Consider the following 23,366-nt stretch of genomic DNA (forward strand, 5'->3'; position numbering starts at 1 on the left):
TTCTACCTTTGCCTCTTGTCTGCCCTTGGCCAAATCACTTAAATTCTCTGGGCTTTAACTTCCTTACCTGTAATATATTCAAGGTAAGAGTTGGACTTGTATCGATATCTTTCTCATTGTATCTCACATTTATGCCTATCACATATTATGTTTTAGCTGTGGCACGTTAGTTTCTGTTTCCCTAGTGTTCCCTGTCTTCTGGTCTCCATTCCCTCCTCTTGACATATATTCTGTCCTTTAACTTCACCTTTTGACACTCGTATCCATTCATCCAGGCCCAGCCCTCAGGCCCCTTCTTCCTTATAGCCTAGCTTGATTCTCTACACTGGAACTGATTCTTCCTCCTGAATTTCTCTAACACATTAAGATCTCATCCCTACCTTTTATAAGAAGTTTTAGAGTTTTAGGTTTAAGTCAGGTTGGGTATGGCAGGGCACCCTGTTCCCAGCAATGTTTACGGTTTTCTCCTTACTCCAGTAATATTAGTGCCATCAGCTTCCTCAAATGAAGAACTCTTAAGTCACACGCACACACACACACACACACACACACACACACCCCATGAGCTCCTGGTGTGCACACACACACACACAAACACCCCATGAGCTCCTGGCGCATGCACACACACACACACACACACACACACACACCCCATGAGCTCCTGGCATGTGCACACCCCCCCACACACACACCCCATGAGCTCCTGGCACACACACACAGACACACACACACCCCATGAGCTCCTGGTGTGTGCACACCCCCCCCACACACCCCATGAGCTCCTGGCACACACACACAGACACACACACACCCCATGAGCTCCTGGTGTGCGCACACACACACACACACACCCCCATGAGCTCCTGGCGTGCGCACACACACCCCCACACACACACCCCATGAGCTCCTGGCATGCACGTGCACACGCGCACACACACACACACCTATGAGCTCCTGGCAGAAAATCCTTGCTGAATCTATTTTCGCATACTTTCACCAGGTGTGCAGAGCAGAGACAGGCTGTTAAAGGAGAGTTTATGTTCATTAGGTGTGATTTGAAGTATTACTGATGGGATGTTGCATTGCCTGTTTTTGCACAATCAGCGGACAAAGAGGCGGCTTTCTGTTTTGAATAAAAACATGTTTTAAAACTTTTATTATGTTGTTTAAAAATTTTTTTGCAACAACATAAAAAATAAAATGTTTCCATCATTTTATTCACCAAATCCAATTGTGGCAACTGCTTGTGAGTCAGTGGGAGGAAGGTCATTCTGAGGGTGATGGATTAATGACGTGCATGTATGGGTCTTTTCCATTCTCTAAGTATCATTATCTGGAAGAAAAGGAATTTAATTAAACATTCTTAAATCAGATTCCTCTTTTATAGCCTTGCCAGTAGACCAAAAGTTGGGAAATCTTGTTTCTGATTCATTTCCATCTAATTCTAGGTGATCTTGGGCACGTCACTTAACCATTCGGCATCTCAGTTTCCCTAATCTAGAAGATTAAGATTATGCTACTAGCTGATATCCCCCCTATCCTACACGGTTGCCGTGGAGATGATTTCTTGCCTACCCTGTGTAAAACAGAACAGCCTCTGTGCTAACCCTGTTTCATCTTTCTCCATTAGCAACACCTGGCATCTGATATGTTTATTTGTTTATTGTTCATCCTCTTGTGTGCTCATTAGCTGGGACAGTGCCTGCCCTGTAGTAAGTGTTCGATCCATATTTGTTGAATGAATGAGTCAATCTTGTGAGATAATGCATATGAAAACACTATGTACTTTTCTAAGTGCTTTGAACATGAAAGGTGGCATTATGAATTTTTTTTCCCTAATGGAAAGTTTTCCCATCTACCAAAGTGGCTAGAACTCTAGGGGCACAAAGACTGATTACCAATATAGCTTTTCCTTTCCCGAAGAATTAGTTTCCTTTAGCGGCTGAGGAAGTAGATCAGGAAATGGGTTTCCTGACATGTTAGAGATTTTCCAAGGACTGAATTACTATTGTTAATTGCCACCAGTCTTATTTCTCCTCTTGTAGAACCTTTGAATTAGAAGAGACTTAATGAACGGTCACTAGGTAATAAATAGCCTGTAGCTGGCACTCTTCTTGATTTATTGGTATCAAGTCTTTTTATAAAATGGATGTTACCTGAATATTCTAAGTTGTTCTGTCCTGTCTACCTTTAAGTGTTCTGCTTCTTTCTTGGCTGTGTGAGGTGTGTTACCCTCCCTATATTAACCGACTATAATGGAAATGAGGAAAGCTGACATGGGATATATACCAATTTGGATTGCCTCTTCGTATGATCCATTTATTTAACAAACACTTCTTGGCTGCTTCCTAAATGTGAGGCCTTGGGGGTATTGGGTTCTCTTGGGGGAAACAACGATGAATAAAGTCCATTCTTACCCTTATGTAGTTATAACATGGTGGTGTATCATGTGATAACACTTTTGACAATGGGGCCTCAGAACAGGCCTTATTTACTTCATAGTAAGAATCATATTTGGACGAGGCTTTGGATTTTAGAAAAGAAGGATAGACTGAAACATTCTAGGCGGAAAGAACAATACGAACAAAGGCTCAGAAACAAGAACCTAGGACAATGTGAGAAAAAGCAGAGTAGTCTGATTGGAATTTGGAGGGTGGGAGATGCGCCTGGGAGGGGAGTGTGGGAGCCAAATCAAGGAGGACTTAGAGTGTTAGACTAAGAAGTTGGGTCTTTACTTGATAAGCAGTGGAGAACAACTGAAGGTTTTTGAATAGGAGTAAGGATAAGTGATCAAAATTGTGCTTTAGGGAAGTGAGTATGGCAGTGATCTGTAGGATGGACCAGAGGGAAAGAGAACTGGGACAGAGAGAATAGCTGTGAAGTAATGAGGGCCTGAACTATGGTGGTGGAAGAGAGAGTAAGGGGAATGGCTGAAGTCAAGTTATTGTAGAGATAAATTGATGCAAATTTGTGATTGATTGTGGAGGCTTAAGGCAAGAGTTGGGCATTCAGTCCTTCATTTGATAATTTGATAAATTGTTACTGGGTGTTTTCTGTGTACCCAGGTCTTGTTCCCTGCCTTTGAGAATAAGCAGGCAAGCTGTACATACTACTCTTGGAAGTTAGTTTTTGTTAGGAAGACATAATAAACAAAGAAACAAAATTATTACAGATAATGATCAGTGCATTAATAAAGATAATATAGTCCAAGTACTTTAAAGATGGTGGTGCTTTAACTTGGTGCAGAGACTAAACTTGGAGAATCTAGAGGAATCAAAGGCTACATGCTCTCTTAAATCCTCAGTGTCTTAAATAGGCTTTTAGCAGGTACTAAATTGTAATCTTTAAAAGGACCCATACTACAGGTATTCTGAGTTGTTTAAAAGCCCGTATTGTCACACCATTGAGTTTGCCAGTCTTAGATTTTCACACAGGCAGGAGTTCAGTACATTTTAGCATTAGTATGAGCTACCTGTAGCTAAATATAGCATTTTCTTGGGAAAAGAGCCTCAGGTCTTCTCTAGTCCTTGTACAAGTTCTAAGTTGCAGTTCCAAAATTCTGCGACACATAGTGTGTAAGAGACAACTTTTACTTGAATTCTAGGATGTGTATTATTAACTAATCACCTGACCCATAAAATTCCACTGATTGTTAATTTTAGGAGTTAGTCTCTGTTGGTTTCTACAGGATGTGGGCTATGAAATCTTTTTATTCGAATAAGAATTAACCTGTTGATTGGGTCATTTAATGACCATTTAAATGTCAGAGGATGTCTCAAGATTACAATGATTTTGGTGATCTTCTCAGTGCAATTAACCATATTTTAAATCCTTTCTCAGTCAAGTATACAGAGGGATGTGCCTTCTACTAATTGTTTCCAAAGTCACATGCATTGTAAATTCTTTACATATAACTCTGTTTGACACAATTCAAGATTAGGATTTCCCCATTATATGACAATTTCTGTCAACTCTTAATTGTTGATACCTGCTCTGAAGAGGCACTCCTATTCCAGACACTTTGTTGAGTCTACAAAGTTTGGCCTATGGAATGAAGTTTGAATAAAAGCTTCTCCCAATTTCAGAGGAGAAGGCACCCCATCTACTGTTCGAGGTCAATCCCTCTCCCTGTGCCTCAGCCCATCCATGCCTCCCCGCCTTCTCTAGAACTTCGCTCTCAGTTATCCCCCCTCTTTTCTGTACTTCAAACTTTCCCTTTCACAGTAGTTCCTTCCCCTCAGCCTATAAACATGCTCAAAGCCTCTCCCATCTTAATGAACCCATACTTGACCCCATATCCCCAGCTAGTATCTCTCTTCTCATGCTGTTGAAACTTTACTCACCATCACCACCTACACATCTCCTAGCCACTCCTCCATCCTTGCAGCCTGACTCTGCATCCTCACCTCTCTGCTGACATTCTCAACATAAGATCCTCCATGACCTCAAATTGCCAAATTTAATGGAGACTTTTTTTCAGTTCTTATTTCACTGAACCTCTGATGTATTTGGTACCATTAATTACTCGCTGATTCTTGCAGCTCTTTACTTCCTTGGCCTAATTCTCCTTACATCTCAGACTATTCCTTCTCTTTCTCCTTCACTTCCTCCACCTTCCCCTTAAATGTTGACATTCCTGCAGGTTCAGCCCTTGGCCCGTGTCCCTCTCATTTGGCACACTTTGCCTGGCTGAGCTCATCCGTGCTCTCAGGACTCTTGACTCTGTTTCTCCGGCCTAGCACGTTCCTTAAATATTCAGTGTCTTGCCAGGCATCTCAATCTGGATTTCTCGCAGGTAACTCTATACATGCAATTCATTTTCTCCCTTCAAACCTACTTATCTTATTTCATCTGCTGTTTTAATTCATGATACCACCCAAATTCTAGATATCATTATTGACTCCCCAATTTTCTGCAGTCCTTGAGCATCACCAATATTAGGGAACTGTCACTAGAATGTTAGAATGTTGCACATTTTTACAAGTAAGAAAAAATTATGGCTCAGAAATGTTAATTTACTGCTCAAGTTCCCTCACCTAGTGTGTGGTAGAGCCAGGTTTCAGGTCCCAGGATGTGTGAATTTAATACTTGTGGGCTTTCTACCGTACCATGCTGTCTCTGTAAGAAAGTATATTGCAGGATGATTTTTTGTTTTTGTTTTCTACTATCATTTTAAAACAGTTTCTATCATTTTGCACTACCTCACTGTGAATTCAGTATGTTTTTGTTTGTTTGTTTCATACTGTATCTTCAGCATGGTATCTAAGACAGAAAAGATGAGAAGACTTTTCAAACTAAAATTAATGAATTTTTATGGGTGGATGAGCTAAAGAGTGGAAAAGGGTCGATTAGACACCTAGCAGAAAGTTGGTTATGGTTATTAGTTGATTTTAGCCGCATCATTTCCTCATGAGTAAGATTCATTCGTACATTCAGCAAACACGTACGAACTGTCTACCTTGTACCACAAGGGCATCATGTGACATATTCTGCTTGTTAAGCTAAAAAAGTCATGGTAGTTGGAAGATATACTCCTGTCTTTAAGGATGTCAGGGTTCAATGAGAGATACTGATATGTAAACAAAATGACAGTGCTACGTTAACTGCTCTGACAGAAGTAAGTATGAAGTGTTGTGGGGGCACACAGGAAGGAAGGGTAATTCTGTTTGAGAGAGTTGAATGGGGCCATCTTCAGAGAGTAGGTGACATTTGAGCTGTACCTTAAAGTATAAAAGTATGATTAAAAAGCATTTCATGAAAAGAATATGAAAACAAATATATGTATGTATATTTATGACTGAAATATTTTACTATACACCAGAGATTGACACATTATAACTGACTATACTTCAATAAAAAAAAAGCATTTCACCTGTCAGAGAAGAGAAGAAAGAGTAGTTTGGGTTTAAAGAACAGTACATGCAAAGGCAGAGAGACAAGAAAAAAGTTGAATTGTTTAAAACCACTAATTTCTCTGTGACTGGAGCATGGGGTATGGTTTGGTAGGACAGGAGATAAAGCTGGAGAGGCAGGGTGGATCCCACCGTGTGCACACTAAGCGGTTTTTATTTCCTCCTACTTCCAAAGTTCTTAGGTCTGAATAACCTCTGGGGCCTATTTTGAGCCAGGGCAGCTGTGGAGGTGCCTCCTAGTGACTTTGGACTCTTGGTCTAGCTTATGCACAAGTGTCCCACTGGCTCGTGCCAAGTGTGTGAATACTAAGTAACGTGAATATTAGCCCTTAGAGTCTCCTGCTGCCACCCCATGTGTGAGGCCAAGGAGCAGAAGGAGCAGCAGTGGTCTGTGTCACGGCCATGACATCATCTTAATCACATTGTTTGAGTGCTTATTCTGTGCCAGGCACTATAGTAAGGACTTTCTGTGAATTTTCATTCAATCCTCATAACTTTATGATAAAGTAGGTACTGTCAGTCATTACCCCTATTTGATCAATAAGAAAACAGCCTTAGCAACCTAGGTTAGTTGCCTAGAATCATGGCAGCTAATAAGCATTGGAGCTGGGTCTTAAATCCAGGTCTTTGTGGCCTCAAAGCCTGTAAACCACTCTACTCTGCTGCTGTGTAAGAAAGAGGAGAGTGAGAACAGATTGTAGAATATGAATGCAGTGAACAGAGGCATTAATACACTTTACAGAATAAACCTGCCTTGTGCTTTACCCTAGAGCAGCTGCAGGCTGGGTACCCCAAGAGGGGAAGGAGATCAAAGGCAAACTCATACTGAAGGACAGTGAGGAGGAGGGGCCATGTAGGAGGTTCAGAGCCGCCCTGCCTGGGGGTGGGCAGCATCCTGCTGGCTCAGCACTGAAGCAGCTCTTGTCCTGCCAGGTATGGCTTCCTGTGACCAGGAAGTGGGCAGGAAGGGGGAGTCAGACCTGCTTGAAATGTGGGTTGGAGGCCATGGGATTACAAGGGCAAACCAAATGAGAACGTGTATGCAGAAGCATGGAAAACAGCAAAGCCACAGACAGACGTGGTGCTAGTGTTATCCTCACCCAGCTTAACTTGGGAAAATACCATCCATGGCTGCTGTGAGCTCTGTGGCAGGTGCAAGGGCTTTTCTTTTTGCCAGAGTTAAAGGTATTAAGTAAAAGAGGTCTCTTCATTGATCTGAGGGTTGGATCAGGTGGCATGGTGTGCCGAAAAGAGTTCAGGACTGGAAACCAGTAACTTTCCTATTCCCGCTCCCCAGCTCTGGGGTCTTAGCTTGGGCAGGGCGTTCTGTGCTTGGTTTCTTGTCTGTAAGGTGAGGAGATGGATTTGCTAAGTAGTTCTGAAGCTTTTTTAAAAATGCAGCATGATATGATGATTAAGAGTTTAGGCTCGAGTTAGACTGCCTTGGTTCAGTTCTAAATTTTACCACTAAATAACTTTTTGGTCTCGGACAAGTTACTTAACCTTTCTGTCGTAATTTCATCATCTATAACATATTCCTACGTCGTCAAGGGGTTGCTGTGAGACAACCTGCTACAATACAGGTGCCTCAGCAGAGTGCCTGCCACGTAGTAAATGTTTAGTACATACTAAATGTTATTATTCCTTCAAATAGACTCATAGATACAATTATCAATGAATAAAAGGAATGAAAAATAAAAACGGGATTTAGAGGTCTCTCTTGCTGAATCCTCAGTGTGGTGGAATAGAGACTTGGAAGATGAGGGCTCTGTATATTCATATAGTTCAAACAGAAGCATAAGCCAAAAGGGAAAAAAAATTGCCTATATCCTGACGTCCTGCTTTTTAGTTCAGTATTTCTAAGCTGGGTACCAGGACACAGGGATTCTGGAGATTTGGGCCGGTTGTGCCTTTGCTGGAGCCTTTCCTGGGACACATGGGGACTATAATTGCAATTTTACTTGAGGGACCCACCGAGCGGATTAGCATGAAGAAAGGCATCAGGATCCCTTAAACGTGGCGTAGCCATTTTGACAGCGCAGGTCGTTTATTTCTGAACAGCTTCCTAGTCTGAGGTAGACTCTGTTTAGATTCAGCATTGCTTTTCTTTATTAAAACAGGGAAATTTTGAAAGGACATTTATTTGCTGCCTGCTCCATTGCTTAGCTTATATCGTGTGCCTGCTGTACATTCGGAAGCGAATGTCAAATCGCTGTTAATTAGTGGACAGCTGGCTACCGCTGTTGTCACTGTCACAGCTGTTTTTCAGATCAGCTATATTTATTATTGTTGGGTTGAAGAGTACTTCTCTGTGTATGTGCACACTCTGAAACCAATAGGCAGAGAGGATTTGCCCCTGGCAGAAGGTACCAGAATTAAGAATTTATAGTTAGGCAGGAAAGAGCTAACAACTATTATAAGTCACACTGGCCAGTTGTTCAGAAGAGGTACACAGGTCTGGGAGAATAACGTGTGTGTGTGTGTGTGTGTGTATATATATGTTAGGTTTAATAAGCACGAATTTAAGGCTAGTGAAGTCAGCTAAATATGAGAGGGTCAGGCAATTCTAGAGGTCAAAACAGTTAAGATCTCAGGTCCAAACCTGGGAGATGGTCATAAGTCAGCATCAGTAACAGAGCCAGGTAGAGCCAAAGGATCTTGGTTCCCAGCTGCCCCCTTGTAGGTTAGCTCGGTCTCTGAGCCACTAGGTGTTCATTACAGCTGGAAGGTCATCAGATGCATACAGTTGACCTTTGCCCTAGTTGAAATGATGACTTCTCAGGAGGGGGAGAACTTGGCTGAGTAGAGACTGCTCTCCTGGGCCTTGTGTCCCACAGCGAACCAGGGGCTGGATAATAAACCTTTCTCTAAGAAGCTCTCTGTTCTGCGATATACTCCACCCCTGCACCGTGTACTCTTCTTTATACCGTCCTTTCATATTTATACACCCTTTATTTTAATTTATACATTTTGTATGATTTAAAAAATTAATCCAGTCCTGGAGTGAGGGTGGGGAAATGCTGATGAGCTGGCTGCACGCAGTGCTTTGGTGACTGTGTGCACCTGTTGTGTTATGCTTGCCGTGTGCTGGTGTTTGTTTGGTATGAATATGAATGTGCTCATACCTGGCCTTGCACAGGGTCCGTTCTGCTTATCGTAGACCCCGAAGAGAACACCTCTTGCCCTGAGTTAGCCATGGCAAAGCTCCTCCATCATGTGCTCCAAGCCACACACTGATAATTAGAAATGAAAAGCCTGTGCTTTTCAGCAGGCTCATTTTATGCCGGCATGACCACGTTTATTAATACTCGCTGCCATAACTCGTTAAGAGCTGTTCCACGCTACTCATGGGCCTTGTGCGCACAAGCATTCACTGGCTGTTGTTATAAACGGATATTTTCCCTTGGGCAGTAAACCACGATTCAATTTCAATTTCCCTTTTAACTCATTTACTTCACAAAGATCTAATTTAAGACAGATTAGGTAAAATATTATTGGACTTCATGGGCACCAAGTGATTGTTGCTCAAGTAATATTCTTGTAAGAATCCAAAGCTTGCTGTCCTTCTCACTCCTCCTGGGCTTTAAAGGGTCTGGTGTTGGAGCACAGTGTTGACCAAGGGACAGTCTCCTTTTCTGGATTTTTACCAGCAGTTTCACAATGATTACTGAAATTTAATCAGCCAAGCGCGTGGCTTTAAAATGCTTTTGTATGTATTTTTAAAAAGTCAGCCCATCACCAATCATTGCTGTCCATTCTCTTTCCCCTAGTCTGGTTCTGCCAAGAACAGGGGGTAAAAGTAGGGGATATAGGGCAGGGAGAGGCAGCCTGTGGGACTGCCCCATGCTGTCCCCAGCCACCTACATGTAGAGTGTAGTGGTCAGGATGGTATCAAGCACTGTTGACCCTGGACTTGACAGAGTTTCACCTGAAGGAGCAAAATAACATTCAGGAGCGTTCTACCAAGATACACTGTGAAAGAATGAATAACGGTGGGCTCTCTCCTCAAAAGTGTGGTTTGGACTTTGTTGCACTTAACCTTGATGCTTCTGTGTATTTTCTAAATCGCAGACTCAGACGTCAGAGCTGCCCATCAGGCAGCCTGCTCTCCCATGGCATAGAGGAGGAAAATGAGATCCAGAGAGCTGCAGGGGCTCCCCCAGGCCACACAGCCAGGGAGAGGCAGGTGAAGGAGAACCTACCTGTGCTCCTTCAGGTGATATGGCAGTCCCCAAATCCTGGTGAACACAGATTCCTCTGCAGCTTGTTTAATCAGAACCTCTGGAATGGGACTTGTGAATCTGCATTAAAAAAAAAAAAAAGAAAAAAAAGCTAATCAGATCATTCTTAAGCAGCCTGCCTGACTTAGGTGAGAACTGGTATTAGTGTGTATCAGGGATCAGCCAGCTCAACGCATGGCCCAAGTCCGCTCTGCCATTTGTTTTTGTGCAGCCCAGGAGTTAAGAAGGGTTTTAATATTTTTAAATGATTGGGAAAGTCAAAAGAATAATACTATTTTGTGATGTGTGAAAGTTATATGAAATTTAAACTTCCTTGCCTGTAAATCAGGTTCTGTTGGAGCCCAGCCGCTCTTCCTCGTTTCCGCGTTGTCTGTGGTTGGTTTGCACCCCAGTGGCAGGTCTAGCTGTTGCGGCAGGATCTGCATGGCGCACGGGGCCTGTGGCCTTTGCTGTCTGACCCTTTGCAGAAGCTGCTTCCTGGCCCCTGTTGTATACTGTTCCACCTCTCAGAGAGGCACTGCAGGCCCCAGTGTTAGTGGGAATTCCTGCGCTCTGAGAACTGGTGTTGGTCCAAACCCCATCTTGCTTTATGCAGAAGACGAAGTTATGAAAAACCACATATAAATGAAGCATATATAAATCTGATTATTTTAACAATAAAAGTACATTTTTTTGTAGTACAACTTGTTCCTTGAGTATGGAGAATTCACCTTCATTTCAGGAGGTTTAGTGTAAACTCTGTGTTTATTTCTCTTGGAATAGAAGAAGGGTTTCCTGGTTTTATACTTGATGAAGATATAGGATATAAACATTTGGAAAGGAGTGATGATAAACTATTGTGTATGTAGTATTCAGTATCCAAATTAATTATGAGACTTCTCCTTCACATACAAAATGCCCTTAAGAAACCCTTTGTACCTACGAAACCATGGTTTTTAAATTCACTGAAGAGACCTGGTTTTCCTCAAGACCATTGATCTCCTTCTTGCCAACTCATCACTGTACTAATTCAGAATCTTAGCTACCTCCTAGTTTTTCTTCAGCCAAGGTCGAACAGTTTCAGTTTCCTGACGTCTTCCATTTCTTTTTCCTCTTCTCCTTTACTCTCATCTCAGACACACGAGCATTTGTTCACAGACATTTACTGAGCACCTGCTCCACGCCAGGTCCTGTGCAGGCACTGACTCTGAGGTAGGAGATCCGTCAGTGGTTCCTCTAGACCTATTTTTTCCATCATGACCAAACTAAAAGAGAAACTTGGGAGGTGCAGAGCGTGTTACTTTAAAACATCCTATTGCCTGTCTTCTTCTAAGGGCAGGTAGGTGACTCTGTAAAGACTCAGCCTGATGGTTTTAGATCCTGGGACATGGGCCAGTGCTTCATCCATTGTTGTTTACGCTTTTATGGAGTGAGCCCCAGGGGCTCAAATTTCTCATTCACCAGAGAATCCATCCCCCACACCAGGTTCATTCTCTGCCATCTTGCCACTGAGTTGCCTCTCAATCTGGCACAGCAGAAGCTGTAAAGAGGCTCTAAACTTGGCAGAATATGCTGCTCCTTGCTGCATGCCCTTTGATAGGTGGTGTCCCTCTCCTGAGCTTTTGTGAAATGCGTAGAGGATAATGATCCCTCCTTCACACATATTTCATGGGAATATGCGGTTGAATGAGGAAGTTATTTAAAAGGCTTAGCATTTTCCTGGAGGGAGTTGCTATAGAAACGCAGAGGCGTACAAGTACTTCAGAGAGGGGCTTTCAGGAAAGTCCTGGGCTCTTTGTTTCTTTGAGAAGCCAAACTATGGAAGAGCCATAGCTTGGCCCTGGACCCCGCTCAGCCTAACCCCAGGTCTCCTACTTCCTCTTGCCGTCAGGACTGGGCTTTCCCTGCAGCGCGCCCCACCAGAGCCAGTGCCTCCTCGTGCAGGAGGAGTAGTGTCACACCACAGTCCCACACACTGGGGGCGGGGCACTGCGCGCTTCCACGGTGTCTGTGGCTCAGTACCAGCTCTGCTTTTCTATTGTGGAGAGAATGGCATGACTCTGCCAGATTAGGAGAGGAAAGAACAGAAGTTGAGAGGTCAGGAGCTTTTAAAAACTCTGCCAGCAAAAATTTATTGGGACCGCTTGGGTTGAGCATTACATGGGACCTGTGGGAGGAAGTGTGAGATTGGTTCCTGCTCTCTTAAGAGCTTGAAACATAGTTTTAGGAGTAGGGGGGAAGGGAGGGGAAGGGTTAAAAAAGAGCTTGGAGAATAATGAAAGACACAAACTCTGAATATAATAGGAGTTCAGAAGAGGGGGAGCTCCGAGTAATTGGAAATATATCATTAAAAAATGGGACTTCATTACCAAAATTCAAAAGAATGCTGACCTCTGTGAGAAGGAGGTGGGATGTATTTGGAAAGGGGTGCAGAGAGGAGCAGGATTGGTAAGGCATTATTTCTTGGGTTAATGGGTGGGTACATAGATGTTTGTGGTATCATTCTATAGACCTTCTTCTATGTCTTGTACCTCTTATATGGTTCATTTTTTGTTTGTTCTTATTTTTGTGGTATTTTGTTTTCATTGAGAGATAATTCACGAGCTAGAAAACTCACTGTTTTAAAGTGTACAGTTCATTGGCTTTTTGTTCACAAGGTTGTGCAGTCATCAGCACTATCTAATTTCAGAACATTTTCATCGCCCTAAAGAAGCCCATTAACAGCGACTCCCCAGCCCCCTGTCCATCCAGCCCTGGGCAACCACTAACCAACTTTCTGTCAAGATTTGCCTGTTCTGAACATTTCATATAAATGGAATCATGCAGTATGTGGCCTTTTGCATCTGAATTCTTTTCAAAATTTTCAAGACTTACCCATGTTGTAGCATGTATCAATACTTAATTTCTCTCTTTCTTTTTTTCTGGGCCCAGATACGTGTATTTTTCAAAAAACTCCTTAAATCATTCTGAAGTTCAGATAGGGTTAGGAACCACTTTTAGCTATTGCTCTTCTTAATTCTATTATTTGCTTGGAGCAAAGCTGATTTTAAAAAATTTATCAATAACAGTATACTGGGCATTTTTCAGGTACTAAATTACAGTTGACCCTTGAACAGTACAGGTGCTAAGGGCATGGGCCCTCAGTGCAGTTGAAAATCCGTGTATAACTTACAGTCAGCCCTTAGTATGGGCGGTTCCCACATACCCGTGGTCCCCCAGTACCTGCAGTTCCTCTGTATCTGTGGTTGTGCAGCCACAGATTCAACCAACTGTGGATCAACTAGTATTCAGTATTTACTGCTGAAAAATGTCCAAGTACAGGTGGACCTGCAAAGTGCAAACCTATGTTGTTCAGGGGTCAACTGTATATCCTTTTTATTGCAGTGAAATATACATAACATAAAATTTGCCACTTTAACCATTTTTAAGGGCACTATTCAGTGGTATGAAATCCATCCACCATGTTGTACAACCGTCCATTTCCACAACTTTTTCATCATCCCAAACAGAAATTATATCCATTAAACAATGACTCTCCATTCCTCCTACCCGAAGCTTCTGATAAATTCTATTCTACTTTCTATCTCTATGACTTTGTTAACTCTAGGTACTTCATGTAAGTGGAATCATGTATATTTGTCCTTTTGTGTTTGTCTTATTTCGCTTAGCGTAGTGTCTCCCAAGTTCATCCATGTTGTAGCACGTGTCAGAATATCAGTCTTTTTAAGACAATAATATCCCATTATATGGATTTATACTACATTTTGTTTACCTGTTTGTCAGTTAAGGGGTGTTTGGGTTGCTTTCACTTTTGCAGTATTTTGAATAATGCTCTTATGAACATTCGTGTATACGCTTCTGTGTGAACCTGTTTTCAGTTCTGGGTATATAGCTGGGAGTAGAATTTCTGGGTCACATGGTAACTCAATGTTTAAGTTTTGAGGAACTGCCAAACTGTTTTCTGAAGTGGCTAAACCATTTTACTTTCTCACTAGTAATATATGAGAGTTCCAATTTCTTTATATTCTTGCCAACATTTGTTATTTTCCATGATCTTTCTTAAAAAAAAATTATTACCATCCTCGTAGATGTAAAGTGGTATTTCATTGTGGTTTTATTTGTAATTCCCTAATGACTAATAATGTTGAATATCTTTTCATGTGCCTATTGGCTATTTGTAAATCTACTTTGTAGAAATGTTTGCTCAAATCCTTTCCCATTTTTAAGTTGGATTATTATTATTATTACTTTTTACTGTTGAGTTGCAAGTATTTATTCTGGCTGCTAAATCCTCATAATTTATTTATTTTATTGAAGTATAGTCGATTTACAATGTTGTGTTAATTTCTGGTATACAGCATAGTGATTCATATATATATACATGAATTTTTTAGGTTCCACATATAAGTGATATCAAATGTAAGCCCTCATTAGATTCGTGATTTGCAGATATCTTCACCCATTCTGTGGATTGTCTTGTTCCTGATTGTAGGGAGAAAGCTTTTAGTCTTTTAACATTAAATATGATGTTACCTGTGGATTTTTCATAGATGCCTTTGATCAGGTTAAGGAGGTTCCCTTCTATTTCTAGTTCGTTGAGCATTTTTATTATGAAAGAGTGTTGATTGTGTCAATTTTTTTGCTGCGTATCTATTGAGACGGTCATGTGGTTATTGTCCTTTATTTTATTAACGTGTTGTGTTAAATTGATTGATTTTCATGTGTTAAGCCATCTTTGCATTTCTGGGATAAATCCTGCTTGGTTGTGGTGTGTGATCCCTTTTTTATATGCTGCCAAATTTGCTGGTATTTTGTTGAGGCTTTGTATCTATATTCATAAGGGATATTAGTCTATAGTTTTCTGTTCTTGTGATGTCTTTGTCTGGTTTTGTATCACAGCAATGCTGGCCTTACAGAATGAGTTGGGAAGTATGCCCTTCCCTTCTATTTTTTTGGAAGAATTTGTGAAGGATTGATATTAATTCTTCTTTAAACATTTGGTAGAATTCATCAGTGAAGCCATCTGGTCCTGGGCTTTTCTTTGTGGGGGTTCATTTTTCAATGCAAGGTGCAGAAAAGTATTTATAGTACAATCCCACTTGAGAGAGAGTCTTTTTAAGGCTATATTTATATATTTATACAGAAGAGTTTTGAAAAGATACACAAGAAAAGACACATAAACAGCAAAGTCCGTCTTTGGGTGATGAGATGGAACTCGTCTTCCATTCTTTTTTTTTTTTTTAATGATTATGACCATTATTGCTTTAAATTAAAAAACAAAACAAAAACAAAAACCTGCTTAAAATGGCTAGTATTTGACCATTTGCTTTTTCACCCGCACAGTGAGATGCTCGGGCCTCTGGCCTTGTGTCCTTAGGAACTCAGTCTAGTGGCCCCTGCATCTCTCTGCAGCTTCACCGCCTGCTGCTCCCCCTGTCTGTTCTGCCCTCCATTGAATTACTTGTCAATTCCCTGAAAACACCCACAGTTACATGCTACTGTGCCTTTGTACATTGTCTGCTGTTCCTTTTCCTTGCCAACCCTTCCCCCTTTATCAGTCCAATTAATATCTCTTAATCGCCACTTGTCCTTTAAAATCCCTTCCAAACATTTAGTTACCTTCCTTTGAGAACACCTCCCAGCTCACTCGCCTACCTCGCAGTCCCCACCCAAGGGGAGAAAAATCCCTCCCTCCTGTTGCCTCTCGTACATCACACGTATTTTTGCTGCTGAGCTTTGTGTTTACCTTGCATCACAATTACTAGTTCATGTAGATGTCTTCCCTAAAAGTGCAGTTTCATTCAACCTTGTATCCTACGAGCTTAGCACAATGCTTGGCACAAAATAGATGCTCAGAAATATCTTAATGGAATTGAATTCGTGAGACGAGAAAAGGCAATCTGGGTAGGATGAGCAAACAGTGTGAGCAAAGGCCAAAGTATGAATTACTGTAACCATGCCCTAATTTGGCAAGACAGGAAGATTCATGCTAGGAAATGTCATTGAATGCTTTTGGCAGGGCTGAGAAGGAAGACTGTTTTTTTCCCTTTTTCAGTTTTATTAGTAGTTTTATTAGTTTGACTGCACATATGCATTATATTGCATGTAAATACAGATATACAGTATACTGCACATGGTGTTTTTAGTTTACATATAGGTACTGATCATTGTTTCTAAGAACAGATTAGAGCTTTAGCTTTTTAAACTGACATAGTTATCAATGGAATAAAGCCAACCACAAAATAAGAATCAATAGAATGCAGTAATCCAGTCATAAAGGACCGTCAAATGTGCTTACACATATTCAATAAATCAATCATCTAAGTTATAAATAATAAGTAGTTCATTTGGTGTCCTTTTTTTAAAAAAAAAATTATTTAGAAGGAAGACTCTTGAAAGCCAAATAGAGTAGACTTGGGAGGTAAATATTGGTGTAATGAACTCTTCTCACTGCCTTCAAGTCTTGGCTCAAATCTCTCTTTTCAGTAGGCTTACCCTGACCACCTTCTAAAACTGTCCTCTCTCCCTTCACCTGCCTCTGACCCCAGCACTCCAGATCTCCCCTCCTTTGTCCATAGCTCTTAGCACATTCTCTGTAACTTACTTACTAATGATGTTTTTTTACTTATTGTCTGTCTCCCCACTTAGAATACACACTCCTCACACTTGGTTAGCCTTGTGCACTAGTATTTCCCCAGAATCTGGAACGTTGCCTGGCACACAGTAGGCACTCAGTAAACATTTGTTGATTTGTTGAGTGAATAAATCCTAAATTAATAAACTTTAGTATCTTGTCCAGAGCTGGCAGAAATAGGTATAATTCAGATGGCTTGTTTCTGACAGAAAAGCTTATTCTGTAAAACTGCTAAGATAATGTCACCTATATGTAATATAATCTAGGGCAGAGTGGAGGAGAGGGGTGAGGGAAGGAGAGATATATTGCCTTAAGGGTTCTTGCCTTACATACCAAATTGGGAAGTAAAACTTATGAGTACATTTGAGTTTATTTATTTCTTGCCTAGAAAAATGTTGTCTCATGTGGTGATTAATTCCCATGCTTTAATAATTTCTCTTTTTCTTTCTCCACAGACCTTTGTAGTATTAAACAGAGGGAAAACTCTCTTCAGATTTAGTGCCACGCCTGCCTTGTACATTTTAAGTCCTTTTAACCTGATAAGAAGAATAGCTATTAAAATTTTGATACATTCATATCCTTTTCTGCAAATGTGGAGTGGGTGCAGCGGCTGCATGGTCACTGGCGCATGTTTCTGAGTGTTGACAACTTAATTGTATATTAAGTATTTTATCAATAGTGTAATTGACTGTCCCATCCATCAGAAGCTTTAAGAGCGCACTTCTGCTGAATCCTGAGCTAAGTTTTAGCAGATTCTTTTTTCTTAGGATGATATCATGGGAGTCTGGAATTTTGCAGGTATCATTAAGAGGGACGAATTAAGATGGTAACCTTTTACTGAAGTCTTACATTTTAAAGCACTCAGACTTCAGAAATTTCATACTGAGTTAGATTATTCAGTTTTGTAATGTATTAAAGTCCATATTAGAAGTTTTGAAAAGCTACTTGAGTTACAAACAATCGAATGAATATTTTAGATTTCTGCCTTAAATGCTTTTGATTTCTTAAACAGTGAGACCAGTATCTAAAATAATTTCTCAGATTAAGTAGCCTCCTTGGTACAGAGGTTTAGATCTAGGTTGCTGGATTGATGTGAATCTCTTCTAGTATTTTTGCTCCCCTTAAACAGAAAATGCCAATTTATTCATGTGGCTTGACTTTTATATCTTATTACCACAGGAGAGCATATGACAGATGAAAAATTATGTGATGGGTTTAACAACCTTGCATGGTGACTTTAAACGTTCATGGTTGGTATTTAATTTGACAGTACTTAGTCCCATGCTCCAAAGAGTTTTGTACCCTCCAAGCAGGATGAGGAAACCAGCAGTTGCTGCTTCGTAAATCATTTTGCTAAGCTTTTGCACATTTTATTAACACTAAGAATTTAGCAACCGGGTCTGGAATCTGTGGTTTACAAGCAACATAGTTCTGAAATCTAAAGGTTTACAAGGAAATAAATAATTCACAGTGGACTTCTTCCCTTTCTGTTGGATCAGAAGATGGTGTTTTTTCTCTTGTAACCCGAACATGTGATTAGTCCCTGAAGAAAAATCCAGCTGTTGTGAAGAAAAAAAATCCAGCTGTTGTGAAGAAAAAAACATCCAGCTGTAAGAAGTATTTTTTCTTTTTAGAACTCCACTAGTAGGATGAAGATGGTGAATGCTGTTCGCAAGAGAGAGTGAATTAGCAACAAATGAGATATGGCCTCTGTGCTTGTAAAGTGACAGTTTGAGTTGGAATAACTCATGCTGACCTAAAGGAGTTTAATTTTTCTCGGTAGACAAGAACAAAAAGGGCTGAGAAAGATAAGAGATAGAATTGAAATGGCAACAAAATGATCCACTACCTGTGAACATTTCCAGGAATGAGCAGATGAATTTGCCTCATTTACCTGGTTCTTAGGAGCATGGCGGTGCAGATGTCTTTGAAATCCTTACTCAGTGTACCACAGCTGGTTTCCCAGATTGGACAAATGCAACACGCATTGACTGTTGCCTTGCCGCACAAGGACAGTCAGCCCTTTGGAGGATAAGGAAGAAAGGAAATCATTAACTACACGCACATTTCCAAATAGCTGGTTGTGCAAGATAATTAGTTTAACCATAAGTGACTACTGAATATTATAGATTAGATTTAATTTGTTTTGTCACCTGATGACTTTGGCATCTGGTAGACTGATAGATTTCCGATTCCTGGGCAAAGAGGTGTTTAGAGGCATATGTGGTGAAGAGGGAGAAATGTTTTCTCCAAAAGGAGGAGAACGCTGACAACCCGGTGGGAAGAAAGTGGCTGTCCTGCTGTGTCCACTCGCACTCGCTGACTGGGTATGGATACCTGTGGTGGCATTCTGGGTTCCTGGTGGTGACCACAGTTTTCATTATCACCTCCCTTTTTCCTCCACTCTGTGCTTTGTCTCCTTTCAGGTTACTGATTTAACTCTTGTGATACCAATGTGAAATGTGTTTGCTTCCTGAGGATAAGAAACGGCCAGGTTTTGTGTATTCTCCCTTGACTCTTTTCTACAGTATTTAGCATGATCATTATGTGCACTATTTTGACCAACTGTGTATTCATGACTTTTAGTAACCCTCCTGACTGGTCGAAGAATGTGGAGTAAGTAACTCATTTATTTATTTGTCTGCTAGCTTGTTTTAAAGGTCTTTAGTCACTGAATCTTGCATTGCACAATTGATCCATCAAGGAAAAAAAAAATTATTGCCCACTTTTTAAGTCACAGAGATGGGTGAGGCTACATGTGGAATTTAAGAAATACCCTTAGACGCCAACCCTGGAAAGAGAAAGTATGCTCTGGGAGCTACTCCCCTCCCTCTGCCCTTTCCTGTGTTAGCCAGTGCCTTTGACCGGCTGCCCCAGCACCATCTTGTACCCTCAGTTGCCCTTGATACTGCCTTCTTCTCCAACATTAGCTTTCCCTTTCTTTTTGACTTGTCTCAATTTAAAAATAGCTCTGGGGCCTCCTTGCCTGCTTCAGAATGAGCACGTACTAGATGGCAGTACAGAGCTGTTCCTCTGCAATACTCCTGGGACCAGTACATTACAAAGTTCCTGGTTTGTGCATTTCAGTACGTTTCATTTGAAGCATCCCTTTCTCTTCCTCTCTTCCTTTCTGCTGCGTTGGCTGTGCCTCTCCTGTTTTGTCTCTATTAGTTGAAGCCACATGTTGGCAAGTGTTATCTTAAAAGATTCATTTAAATTTCTGTCTGTTCAGAAATTACCTCAAGATATCCATTTCTTTGACAGGTACACGTTCACAGGGATTTATACATTCGAATCACTAGTGAAAATCATTGCAAGAGGTTTCTGCATAGATGGCTTTACCTTTTTACGGGATCCATGGAACTGGTTAGATTTCAGTGTCATCATGATGGCGTAAGTTCTCTGCTTACTTTATTGGTGTTCTGAGTGTCATTGTGTGTGTGTGGTTATACTCCCGGGAGTGTTTGCATGACAGTGTTTGTAAGTGGCAGTTTGTGGACACAGTATGAAGAATTAACGGATAACCGTGTGAGGTGGTATGGGCTTATGCCTGTGATTCTTGCCCATGAGGGCCTCTTGTGGCTCAGGCAGTGACAACATGTATATGTGGGGAAAAGTGGACAGAGGCTTTATAAACAGGAGAGAAGGTAGGAAGTGATTTCCCATTGGCACGCCATCGTATTTTATTCTCCCTTACAACACTGACCAAGGTTTGCACACTTGCCACTAGAGGGGCCTCGGTGAAGTCTTCAGATTATTGAGGTGTGAACCTTAGGCTGGAAATCAGTTTCCTGGGTATGTTAAACCATATGTAATTTCAGGAGGCTATCCAGATGTTGAAGGCTTCAGAGCACATTTTAGAGTCAAAACATGAACCTAGTATCCAATCTGGTCACTTCCTAAAGAGTTACTGACCAGAACTTCAAACTACGGTTAGTTACTAGGGAGCAGTGTAACTCCGCGTTGGTATGCTAGCTGCTCTCCATAATTTGTGTTGCTGTAACAATGAACATATATGTCTTTGGGAAGCTTAGCTGGTAGTAGAAGAGTTATAGCAAACTTTATTTTTATTTTCAGGTTGGGAAAGTGCTTTGTGATTTGGTAGGGGGTATAGATTGTGTGTGTGTGTGTGTGCACGATGTGTCAGAGATTGAGTGCATTTGTACATGTATGGGTCTGAGCATCAGATAGAAAGATGTATTTCAACTGTAAAATGTGAATGAATGATATGCATTGAATATTTGAAACTGGAACTTTGACTTTCTGTTATGTTAAGGCAATTTCTAGCTTACCGGCATCATGAATACACATTGGTGTTCATTTAAAATTCAAGTGTCCTTGCTAGGCACAGAGCTGGTGATTAAATGAGCACGTAACATGATACTCACTCTGATCTCATGATCTGGATTTTTCCTAAGCCCTGCTTTTGTATGTCGTGGGCTAAAGCTTCATCTGTAGGCGTGACTGCAAAGATACGCATACAGCTCTTGGAAAAGTCATACATGGAGACACTTAGGCATTTTTGCCATTGTCAACTAGGGAGTTATTTTAATGTAGATTTGGTTTTATGGGGCTCCTGGTACAGAAATTTGTCTCCTTTTCCTAAGAAATTGTTCACAAAACTTGTAGACATAAGCCTTTGATACCTCCTAGCCTTCCTTTATACTAAAAAAAAAAAAAGTGAATTGACTGAGAGCTGTCATTCTGATTGGGATCTGCACATCACGATGCTGAGTAAGAGAGTAAGCCCCAGGCAGCTTCTGGTGGTATCACTTCTTTCAAATACACTTTTGAATTCTCCTTGCCCCGCTGAAAAAAGAAATGTGTTCCTTAAGTGTTTATATTTTGCGACTTTCTTTTTCAAGGAAAAAAGTGAAATCATAGCTTGTATATAAGACCCTTTCTTACCCCCATCCTCAAACCCTCGCCCAGTGGTCCCATTACAAGTTACCTTTGGTTTGATTCTGCAGGTATATAACAGAGTTTGTAAACCTAGGCAATGTTTCAGCTCTACGCACTTTCAGGGTACTGAGGGCTTTGAAAACTATTTCGGTAATCCCAGGTAAGATGGCCCGGGGTTGGTGTTAGGTGTGGGGTTAGGGCCCTGACGTGACGTACTGTACTTTTTGTTTTGTTGTGGTTTTTGTGTTTTTCCTTTGGTGTTCGTGTTTGTGTCTGTGTTTGTCATTTGTGTCTGTGCGTGGCCTCCCTTACTACAGATATGTGACAGAGTTTGTGGACCTGGGCAATGTCTCAGCGCTGAGAACATTCAGGGTTCTCCGAGCTTTGAAAACTATCTCTGTAATTCCAGGTGAGAAATTTTAAACACAAGACTGACTTTATTCTCATCTCCTCTTTCCCCTCCATTCGTTTTATCCACCACGTTTTGAACTGGCATCAGCACAGCTGACATGGCCTTGCACTCTGCATGTTCTTCCTGAGAGACGTTCCCTGGAACGGCTCTTTGGTCCATTGGCAGTTCCTCTGACAGTGCTTGCTAGGCATGCAGCCCCCATTCCATCCATGCTTTGAAAAAGCACGTGTTTAATAAGAATCACTTGGATCTCACAATGTCTGAAAAAAATTGTCACGGAGCTAGCTGTCTCTTTGAATATAAATCATTTGCTTTCTGGCCTCATGGAATTACAGTAACTTTAACATCCGCCCTCATCCCATTGCTTGTGGTTTCTAGGCTTCCTATCGCATGGTTTGCTGATGGGATGTTTGTTATTCAAAAAATTGTACTTTTATTGTTACTGTGTTAGTGGAATTATTTAATTGCACAAGAGACCTTACCCAGTTAACCAGTCTTGTGTTCCAGACAAATGTATGAGCCATGGAGGTAGTGAACTGAACTTTAATAATCACTGTCTATCACATTCTGTTGCTGCCTGTTTCACTAGAATAAGAACCAGTAGACATCTACTACACATACATTCAGAGACCATTCTCAAACATAAGTCCCAGTGAGAGCTTATACAGGTGCTGTTAAAAAAAATCAAAGGTAAGGTAAGATTCTTCGAAACGCACGGGTACACAAAAAGGACAAACTTTAGGAGAAAAAAAAAGGGAATCGGTGGGTGATTGAGAAGTAGTTAATTGACAATCTCTTTAAAATAAAATTTTTGCCTTTTTCTTTTTAATTCTTGTAGAGCTAGCCTAGTGATTCTTAACCTCTTGAAAGTTTTGGATCCTTCTGAGAATCAGATGAAAGTTCACAAAGCACCCGCCCTCCCCAAGCCCATCTGTGGCCCTCAGGATAAGATCCATTAATTTAATTTAAATCCTTACTTCCAGGTAAAACTTAACTATTTTTCTAAAGCCCAGTCTTAAAATCTGGGAGGAAAGATATTTTAGTTAGTGGTCTTAGCAGAAGTCAGGACGGTTTTGTTGCTGATTGGACTTTGGTTGCGTTCAGGAGTTTTCAGGGAAGATCCCCAAGAGACCAGGCTTCCCACTGCAGTTCTGCAGAAACAGGGGCAGGAAGAGCAGAGGCCTCGTGTCCCTGGCATCACGGGGCTCTTCCCCGTGTGGCTGAACCGGAAGGATTCCTCTTTCCACACTATCTACATAGCAGATACAGAGAGAGGGAAGCACAGA

At 41.1% G+C, this 23,366-nt stretch overlaps 1 protein-coding gene across 6 annotated transcripts in view; it reads left to right on the forward strand.

Moving 5' to 3' along the window:
- SCN8A (sodium voltage-gated channel alpha subunit 8) overlaps positions 1-23,366 on the forward strand; it is a 180,078-nt gene that overhangs the window by 70,579 nt on the left and 86,133 nt on the right. The window contains exons 6-9 of one of the 6 annotated variants that reach the window (XM_031462534.2): positions 17,222-17,340; positions 19,293-19,382; positions 20,031-20,159; positions 21,986-22,077. In XM_031462534.2, the coding sequence (XP_031318394.2) occupies positions 17,222-17,340; positions 19,293-19,382; positions 20,031-20,159; positions 21,986-22,077 (430 nt within the window). Of the gene's footprint in view, positions 1-17,221; positions 17,341-18,473; positions 19,383-20,030; positions 20,160-21,736; positions 21,829-21,985; positions 22,078-23,366 lie in introns of those variants that run through there. The other 5 variants (XM_064490997.1, XM_064490999.1, XM_064490996.1 and 2 more) reach the window with 5 other exon arrangements.

The sequence above is a fragment of the Camelus dromedarius genome, chromosome 11 (assembly GCF_036321535.1).
Source record: "Camelus dromedarius isolate mCamDro1 chromosome 11, mCamDro1.pat, whole genome shotgun sequence".
NCBI classification, from domain to species: domain Eukaryota; kingdom Metazoa; phylum Chordata; class Mammalia; order Artiodactyla; family Camelidae; genus Camelus; species Camelus dromedarius.